This window comes from Populus euphratica, unplaced genomic scaffold, assembly GCF_000495115.2.
Source record: "Populus euphratica unplaced genomic scaffold, PopEup_1.0 scaffold558.1, whole genome shotgun sequence".
NCBI classification, from domain to species: Eukaryota; Viridiplantae; Streptophyta; class Magnoliopsida; order Malpighiales; family Salicaceae; genus Populus; species Populus euphratica.
Genome location: NW_011500434.1, coordinates 100,030 through 110,719, shown reverse-complemented (window position 1 = coordinate 110,719; position 10,690 = coordinate 100,030). Strand labels below are relative to the sequence as shown.

Sequence of the window (10,690 nt, the reverse complement as noted above, 5' to 3'; positions counted from 1 at the left end):
TATTATTATTGTTGTTGTATTATTGTCGTTTATAATTTGTACAATTCACCTCCCTGTGGTTCGACCCCGGTCTTGCCGGGTTATTTATTACTTCGACACTCCTGCACTTGGGAGAAGACATCAATCTTTTAGTCGTGTCAGTTCCCAAGAAAAAAGTTATGCCTTTTCATTGTAAGATAATTTGTTTTTAAATATTCTTTTAAATTTCATTTTTTACAATATGTATAATTTATATTTATATAGATTTTTTTATATGAAATATTAAAACTTTATTTTTTTTTCATTTTTCCGAGTCTACCCGGGTTAACCCGGGTTGACCCCTGAAACCCGGGACCCGGTCCCTTGACTGGGTCAACCTCCGGGCCGGGTTTAATAACTATGTCTGCACTTGGGAGAAGACAGCAATCTTTTGGTTGTATCAATACCTGATCCATTTTCAAATAACATGAATACAATACACACATCATTTTCAAATAACATGAATACCATACACACTTCAATCTATTTAATTCATCAACTTAATCTCGTTTGACCACTATAAGTAAGGCTAAATTTCATTATCCATAACTATTATTAGCATTTTATTACATTGTTATAATTATTTTTTTTATCATGACAACAACAACACAACACCTCAATACAACATAACATTATTAGTCATAATTTCTTTGACATCCTCCATTTGTACTTTACATCATTATCAAATTGTATCAATTACAATTCATCAATTAATTCAAAATACATCACACACACACACACACACACACACCATGGTTAATGAACTTCTAAGCGATACAATATTTGCCTCCTACCTCCATCCTTCACAAGGATTAGTTATTCATCAATTTTTTTCTTTTATTTATTCCTTCAATAATCCATAACATAAACAAAATTTATCATTTTTGTTTAACAATAAAGTCTCATCCAACATTCCATTTATAATCTGACAAGTCAGTTATATCGACAATATTAACACCACACAAGTAAGTTTAACTTAAGTTGCATTATTAGAAAAAAAAAAAAATTGATGCCACTAGCCCATTAGTTGGTAACTAGTTCCTCCACCCATCTTATTCCATAACTTTTAATCAATATCCACCTCTTTAAGGTCGAATGAATAATCCTATTAAGATATCAATCCTTATTTCATTAACACTTTTAATTATTTCCTATTAGAAATACCATTATAATACGTCTCCCTCAATGGAAGGAATGTCGACATTAGTCGCTCAATCAGGATATCAGGACCAACTAATCAAGTTTATTGTAAATGTTAAAATCAATGCCATTGATTGATGTCATTGACTATTTCTAACTTGAAATAGCCAATCATATTTTTCTTTCATAATACCTTGGAATATTTTTGGAAATGTTGATGTCAAGATTCTTGACATCATTAGCTTTCACTTCAAGAATAACTAATCAAGTTTCTTGTGATTGCTGATATCGACAGCACCAGTCGATATCATTAACTATTCTTACCTGAATAGTTAATCAAGTACAATATCTTTCATTTTTAGGGATGATTATGCCAATATTAGCAAATCTTACTAATATCATTAGTCACCACATTCAGGACTGGCTAATCAAGTTTTATGTGATAGCTAATATCGACAGCACCGGTTGATATTATTAACTATTCTCACCTGAATAGTTAATCAAGTTCCGTATCCCTTATTTTCAAGGATGATTATGCTGATTTTAGTAAATATCAATAACATCATTAGCCTCTGTATTAGGGACTAGCTAATCAAGTTTTGTGTGATTGTCAATATCAATAGCACCGGTCATATCATTAACTATTCTCACCCGAAAAATTAATCAAGTTTAATATCTATTATTTTTAGGGATGATCATGCCGATGTTAGTAAACCTTACTAACGTCATTAGCTTTCGCATTCAGGATCGGCTAATCAAGTTTCGTGGAACAATCATCAACAAAGTCTATTAATGTAATGTATATTCTTAACCTAATCAAGTACTCAAATCCATTTTAATTTCTTGTTTATTTCACTTTATCCTCTCTCTTTGTAGTTTTACCTATAGATATAAAGACCAAGAATTTAATAAGTTAGTAAATTAACACTATGTAAAAACTATTGGTATAGAACATCTACTAGTTGTAAAAGCTCGACTTACACTTTCTTGTTGTTGTTGTTGTTATACCCCTATTACAGTCCCTCATTAAGTTTTTACTACATGAGGTCCTAAGAAGTTGAGTGAATGTTTCTCCTCAAAATTGGAGACCTATTATATAGGAAGTATAATTTCTTGTAGGAGTGTTTGTTTTCGATCTTAAACATTCAGAATTTATATAACATTTGGACAAACAACATGTCCAAAATTCAGATCAATCCAATGGTGAAAAAATGATGTAATGGCTGATAAACAAGGCTGTCTTGAAGGGTGATTTTCCAAAAATGTTCCTATAGAGATAGCTCTTAAATGAAGTTTGCTATTGACAATCCCTCTAGTCAGAATGTAGGTGATATTGAGTATAATAACATAACAAAAAAGCAACCTAATCCAATGATGGAAAACCAAGATATGGCTGCAGAAGTTCTTGCCCTCTTGCCATCCCAAAACCCATAGTTTTAAATCAACTTATTCCTTTTTTGCAAATCAAGCCTTTATCATGCAATTAATCTTGAAATTCACAAGAACAATTATTCCTTTAAATATTTACATGAACCCTAAAATTTTAAACTTAAAGGTTTTCTTCTCCTCATGTAAGAACAAGAGAGAAAAACAAAATTACTAAAGGGTATGTTGCTTACTTTTACTACTTTAACTTATTTAAATGAATTATTGCAAAAATCTACAAAACTCATGTCCTTCTTTTCAAGTTCCAGCTCCTACTCTTCATTTTTCCCAAGCTTTATAACTTTTTAAGTAAAGTCACTTGATTTGTTTTCTTGGATATAATCCTTCCAAGAACACTCTATTTTGATTTAGCTTGAAGAAATGGAGAGGAGATGAAGAAAATAGGAGAAAAATGGTCTCCCTCATGTCTTCTCCTTTTATAGAGGATATGAGCTGTGTTTAAAAGAGGAAAGGGGCATATAATTTTATATAAAATTATCAAAATGCCCTTATTAATGTCCCTTATGTCATCTTCTTCAATTTACCCGATTTTGAGTACTCTCGTAAAGCCTTTCCAAACTTCAATTGATATGCAATTTTAACCTAAGATAAATCAATGAGTCTGTAGATTCTTTATAAAATTTCAGTTCGATCTAATGGTCGGATTGATATATATTATTGATACCGTAAAACTAGACAATTAGTATCTTTTACCCTAAAATTTAAATTTCATACGTTACTTTATTTACTTAGATCCTTATAACATTTTCCTTTAATTTATACTCAATAAATTCAATATTACCATATTTATCACTAATTTCTCAAGATAAGTTTTTTTTATCAGGGTTTACATATCTTCTCGTTTTTCCTATTCTTTTATCCAATGAAACTCGTCACTGATTTCACCAACGTTACGAGTTTTAAACTAAAAATTATGACACTCATTTCGACTTTAAAGATATCTTTAAATTTATTTATGAAGATCATTCTTTCTCTCACACGACACATTTATTATCATTCTTACTATTTATTCATTTATTTCATATTGAATCTCTATTACTCATCGATACCTCATTACTTCAATCCTATGTTTTTTTTTTAATTTATGGGGGTTTACATATCTTACCTAGTATAAATAGAGTTATTTAACTTGTATTTAGGTTGTTTAATACTTGGCTTATTTTAGAATAATTGTGTGTGTGCGAGGTTGCTTATACTTTAAGTGCTTCATTGAACTTTTCTTAGACTTATCAAAGATCAATTGTTTATTCTTCCAGTACTTCTAGTTTTTTATTCTTTATAATCAAAATGTTGGGTCTTTTCATTCAATAACTTTGATTCATTGATTTAGGTAATTATTAGGTTAGTTTTTTTTTTTATCGATTTGATTTTAGCTTTTATGATGAGAATCAATGAGTATCACTAAATGATAAATTAGAGATACCAATTGGGTCAATCATAATATCTAAAAATAAGGAGATCCATGATAAATTGATTGGTTTGATTAAAGATGTTTAGATTAAAATGTTGCAAATTTATTAGACTGAACCTTCATGTATTGTTTAGGCTATATTTAGAGCTATAGGTGGAAGTTTGATGCAATTTTAGTTAGGTTATAAACTAGATATCTCAAGATTTCATCCATATATATTAGTCTCACTAACTCATCTAAATGAGAAAGAATAACATGATTGTAATTAGGATTGAAAAACCGCTAATAAACAAGAAAAAAAAACATTGTTTTTCATATGATTTGTGGATTCATTGAACTTTTTTTAGACTTATCAAAGATCAATTGTCTTTGTAGTGTTCTTCATATACTTTTAGTTCTTTATTCTTTATAATTAAAGAATCAATATCTTCCATCCAATAACTTTGGTTTCTTGATTTAAGTAATCATTATGTTGAGGTTTTTTTTTGTTATCACTATGATATTAGCTTCATTGGGTTATTTATATCTTCTTTGTGAGCTTTAGAATTCTTATCCTTTAAGTTCACATTATAATCACTTAAATGACTTAAATGCCTTGATTAAAATAAAATGTAGTCAAGATCTAAATATACAATAACTTGATTATCTTAATTCTAAGGATCATTTATATCACATGAGTCTTTTCATAGTTACAAATGATCTCTTTATATAAGATCTTCATGCAAATAAGCTCAATGTACTTATCATTTAACAAATACTCACATATTAATTATAGATATCTCTTATACTTAACTTGAGAACAATTACTTCATTATATATATATATATATATATATATATATAATGAAGTAATTGTTTATATATTGGTCTCAAAATAACTCAGCCTTTATAGAGCAATGACCTAGAATATTTAAGAACAATAATTTAATATAATATGAACTCTCATAATTATATTCACTTTATAATTTTGTTTATAAATTATTTTTTAAGAGAATATTTAAACAAAAGTTGTGATTTTAGACTTTATTGATTGGATGAACATGATGCAGAAACACTTTTGTTTACATAGGAGTAAAAGTTAAAGGTGTCATTAATGTGATTAAAAATTAAAGAGTTCAAGATTTTTTGTTTCATATTTTTTTTTTGTAAGTGTTTATGGTTTTTGGTTGAATAAAATTTGAGTTTTTATGAAAGAAATGCAACTCATGTAGTAATTGTAAAATTAAAAAATTAATTATAATTTGAACCTTATATATTATAAATACTTAAGTGTTGCATCCAAATAGCTTAAGCAGGTTTGTCTAAAATGATTTTATTAGTTGACATGTCAAGCAAGCACTAAAGACCATGATTGATAATTTTGAGCAAACAATTTTTATTATCCATCTTATGGATGATTGATTTTTATGATCAATTCCATCATTTTCATGATAAGGTATATTTCTTTTTCAATCTTTTTTTTTTAAAGGAAATGCTATATACATTAAAAATAAATATTCATTTGTTGACATTTTAAGAACACTAATTATTTATTATCAAATAAGAGAAAGACTAAAATCAATCATACTGGAATGGACTAGAGTTATAGATTTCTAATTAATCAAGTATATAGGTAGTCAATCATTTAACTAGGAGACAAAATCAACTAAAAAAATAACTGATCATAAAAGTTTGAGTTCACATGAATAATTAGAAAGTTTAATTTTATTTAGAATATAAGTCTTTAATATAATGAGCTTATCAAAAATATAAATTAGTTTGGATTCAAATGATTATCAACAAAGAAAAATTTTGATTATATTAAGATTTAAGTCTAAGTTCTACATATGATATAGACATTACACAAATATAAACAAGTCGATATAATTACTAGAAAAGATGGCCAAATCTATATATACAATTTATTTATACAATTTACATTTTGAAATTCATATCTTCCAAATTATTTTTTTTATAACTTTTTTTATAACTTTCCTTTATAATTTAGGTAGTTTATTTTTCTTGTTTTTTCTCCTTTTAGTCCTTTGCATGGCATTGCTTGGAACAATATACTTATAATTTTTAAATAAAACAAAATGCATATATAAAGAATTATGCCACATACTCTTTAATTAAAAAAAGTATAAACACTAAATATAAAAATTTAAATTGGTATAAGCACTTGAAATGTGATTGTCTTAAACAAAAAAATATTTTAACAGTTGAGTACATTAACAGTTTAATGTAGTAAAATAAGTTTATATTATTTGAATGATTCTAATTTATGTAATTATTATATAATGGGAGAAGAATTCTAACCACTCAACTACCTTTCCAGTAAAAATAATATGTACCGCAGATGCATGGCACGATGAGTCGGCGCCCGCCAAAAAAAACGAAACTTTGGAATTTTATTTCTATTTATTTATTTATTTATTTTTGGCGCTGTCTGTCTCCATCTGCTAAATAAACGTCAGTTTCTCTCTCTGTCTTTTTCACCACTCATTTTCTTGAGTCTCAGTTTCTGCTAACTGAAAAAAAAAAAAAAATCAAAACAAACTGGAAAAATAAATAAATGAAACGGCAACCCCTAATTTCACGCTCTAATCTCGAATCAAAATCAAAACCAAAAATTTCCTCCTATTATTGGCTGCGTTCGAAAACGTGGGCTAAGGTTTTTAATAAATTTAATTTAAAAAAATTAATTTTTTAATATATTTTATATTGTTTTTGGTACATTAATTTTAAATATATTTTTTTAAAAATAAAAAATATTAAAAAAAACCATAACCAAACTAAAATATTACTATTTAAGGAAAACTTCTAGGAAAAAAAATAAAAACACAGAGAGAAATGGCGTCGAATATAGGGATGATGGACAGTGCGTATTTTGTCGGAAGAAATGAGATATTAACATGGATCAACAACAGGCTTCAGCTCAATCTCTCTCGTATCGAAGAGGTTTTTATATTTATTTTGTTTCTTTATGGTTTTGTTTGTTTGTTTTTGGATTTATTTATTCTGTCTCAATTTAAGGGAATGTTTGGCTTGCCGTATTGTTTTAGCAAATTTTGAGCATGTTAACGAAATGGGTTTTTTGTTTCCCATATGACAAGTTTACACAAAATGGGATGCTCTGATTTAAATTATCGAATTCTCTGTTTACATGGCCTTGAGGACTCTTAGAACCAGTTATGACATGAGCTTTGCCTGCAGGATTGTTGTTTTTTTTTTTTTTACGTGTACTCTGGATTGCTATATTATTATCATTTATTCTTTATGTTTAGTAGTTGTTTTGATTTTCTTTGGACATGCTTTAGGATGGATGAATGCTCTTGGAATGAGATCACATTACGCTTTTTAATTCCTTCTTTTCTAATGTCTCCAATGTCAATTACTGTGCGCAGGCTGCTTCTGGTGCGGTGCAGTGTCAGATGATGGACATGACTTATCCAGGAGTTGTGCCTATGCACAAGGTGACAGAATGCTATTTGCGATATCTTTGTTTTTAATATCTGCCTTGTCATTTGGTTAAGTATTGCAGTTATAGAATTCCTTCAGCTAGATTGCAGTTCCATTTGTTGTAGGTGAATTTTGATGCGAGGACAGAATATGATATGATCCAAAATTACAAGGTTCTGCAAGATGTACTCAACAAGTTGAAAATTGAGAAGGTACTAATTCAATCTCTCACGTTTTTTTTTGTTCTTTCTTTGTGTTGATCTTCTTAATGTTCAGTTTCATTTCTTTTAATATTACTGAATCACCATATGAGCCTTGTGTTAATAGCTTGATCCATGACAGGAAGTTTCTAGAGAGTAAAAATGTAATTTCCACCATATACTACCCTTTAGATATATAAATTTGCAGCATTTCAATCTTGTATCCATACGTTTTCTCATTCTTGTTATCGTTTAGACCATATCTTCCTTGATTGGATCATCTATTTGAGTTTGGCATTATTTTTCAGCCTGTCCAAAGCCAGAGTTGGATGGGAGATTCTTGGATTTTCTAATTTAGGTTTGTAATCTAGGCAAAGAAGGCAAACTTGGCTTCTGTCAGCAAAGACAGTAAAAAAAAAAAAATAACAACCACAATAAAAGAAAAGGGAAAAAAAAAAAAAAAGCTAAACACTATTACCTTAGGTAGTGTTTGATTATTGTATTGGGACAGAAGAGACAGATAATGAAGATAGAGAGGATATGTCTATGCCCTTCATGTTTTGAAAGACTATAAAATTCACTCCAAAACTATCTCAAAGACATTTACTTTGTGTCTCTATCTCTTCAATCAAACATGTTTTTGTCTCTTTTATATTTGTCCCTTCTGTTGTAGGACACTAACCAAACGCAACATTGGTGTTTCAGCAAATGGATGTTATTCCATGTTTTGCTGTGTGTATTGCTAGTACATATAGAGATATGATTGAGTATTTTGTCTGTGCTAACATCTGAGTTCATTTGTATGTTTTACTTACAATTTTGATATTTAATGTTGTTTGTGCTAACATGTGAGTTCATTTGTATGTTTTTACTTACAATTTTGATATTCTTCCAAGTTCTGATACGAGTGAGGAGACAGGATACAATTCTTATCTAAGTTTTAACTTGAGCCAGGAGACACTATATTTGCCTTGACATCCCTTCTATTTCTGTCTAAATGGCAGCATATTGAAGTTAACAGGCTTGTTAAAGGAAGGCCATTGGACAACTTGGAATTCTTACAATGGCTGAAACGATACTGTGACTCTGTAAATGGTGGAATCATGAATGAGTATATAATGTTTTTTTTACAAATCATTCTTCCATTACTTTTAATTCGCTTGAAATAGTTGTTTTTCATTTGCTTTAATCATGTAAGTAGTTTATATTGTGTATTTTATTTCTGAAAGGAACTATAATCCTGTGGAACGGAGAAGTAAGGGTGGGAAGGACCGTAACTCTAAGGGTTCTCAGAAGACCACAAAATCACTGCAAGCAAACAATATGCACAACTCTGCCTCTGGTGACCCAGTTGACCTGAATAAAATGTCCTGTAAGTATAGACCACATGATATCTTCCAAATCCATGCCTTAACTTTTTTTATTTTGACTTTGTTTTTCTTAAATTATTTGTTTGTTGTTTAATGCACATTGCTATAGGGCCAAAGCAAGGCAGGGGAAGTGCTGTGGCAGGTGGAGCAACTTATTCAGAGGAGGTTCAAGCTTTGTCCAAGGAGGTATAGGATTTATTTTCCATTTTCTTCTTGAATTTGAAACAGGAGCAGGTCAAAATCCCCTTGCATTTAGTGTCTATGATGTATGCAGATTGTTCTCTTGCACTTTAGAGTTTTGACTATCAACTTGGCAGGGGGATGATCGATTGTTTTATACCGATGGTGGAGATTAAAAATTTTCATCAACCTGCATGCTCTTTCAAGCTCTAATTTGTAGTCATAGTTATCATAACAGAGTTTTGCAATATGAAAAGATATTGACAGCGAGTACTGATGACTCTGGTTTGCATACAGGTTACAAATCTCAAGCTCTCAGTGGACCATTTGGAAAAAGAAAGAGATTTTTACTTTGCGAAGTTGCGAGATATAGAAATACTATGTCAGATTCCTGAGATGGAGGACCTACCTGTAAGAGTTTCTAGATGCCTAATATATAGATCAAGACATGGTTAGTATCATAAATATTGAGCAGGGAGTTATACTTTTAGTCATGCCATTGTTTAAATGCCATGCAGATGACAGTTGCAATAAAAAAGATACTGTACGCTGCCGATGCTAAGGAATCTGCGCTTGAAGAAGCTCAGGAATATTTATCTGAAGCTATCAATACTGTTGAGACTGAAGTTGAAAGTGAGGCTTGACTTTCGACCAGTAATGGAATCTTGCCTAGGAAAAGTAAAGGCTCAACCATTTATTACAAGCAAACCCGTGTCAATCATGAGATGCTGGTGGTCTTTCACTATGCTACAGACTCTTAATGTTGTTAAAGGTAAATAATTGTAATATTTTCCGTTTATTACATGTCCATGTGTTCTGTTTATTTAAGTGGGGACTAATCGATATAAGTTAAAGGGAGCTACTGCTGCCTCTTTATTATGCATATGTTTGTAGGTGTTTATTACACTTTCCTGGGTTTTTTTGAATTTAAGCAAGGAGTAATCTATCGAAGTTAAAGGGAAGCTGCTGTTGCTTTTCTCTTCAGCACCGTGTGTGTGTGTTTTGTCCTGAACTATTTGATTTATTTCCATATGTTAGTCTCTTTTGTTCCATTATCCCGCATGAAGATAAGAAAATAGAATGGCTTAGATGTATATAGCGGATTCGTGAATGATAATAAACTAAAGGAAAGGAGCAGGAGTTGATCGTGATATGTACGCATCACTGAGGACAGAGGTGAAGGCGACTGGTTGAGAATTTTGTGCTCTGGGATTTGACGCTTAGGCAGTTTGTGCACCTATCATTTTCCTGAACTAAAAGTTTTTGGAGAGCCGTTTCCATCCATCATCTTCAATTACCTTCGCTACCACAGCTACAAAGAAGTACCACGTCATAAACAGTCATGTCATCGAGATGCTCCCCGATTCATCCCATCATAAGAAAGTTTCTATTCGCTTGTTTGATAGTTGCCCGTTAATTTTCATTTAAGATTTAACATGTAATGAAATGATAACTAGATTTGGGATTTTGGATGTTGAACTTTAA

At 30.2% G+C, this 10,690-nt stretch overlaps 1 protein-coding gene across 1 annotated transcript; it reads left to right on the top strand.

The window, feature by feature from the left end:
- Nucleotides 1-6,795: 6,795 nt before the first annotated feature.
- On the top strand, nt 6,796-10,179 carry LOC105114658 (microtubule-associated protein RP/EB family member 1A-like). The gene is made up of 8 exons (XM_011011279.1): nt 6,796-6,954; nt 7,401-7,469; nt 7,581-7,667; nt 8,660-8,766; nt 8,885-9,027; nt 9,135-9,211; nt 9,503-9,616; nt 9,724-10,179. The coding sequence occupies exons 1-8, from the start codon at nt 6,847-6,849 to the stop codon at nt 9,847-9,849; spliced, it is 831 nt and encodes a 276-aa protein (XP_011009581.1). The 5' UTR covers nt 6,796-6,846; the 3' UTR covers nt 9,850-10,179.
- Nucleotides 10,180-10,690: the final 511 nt, after the last annotated feature.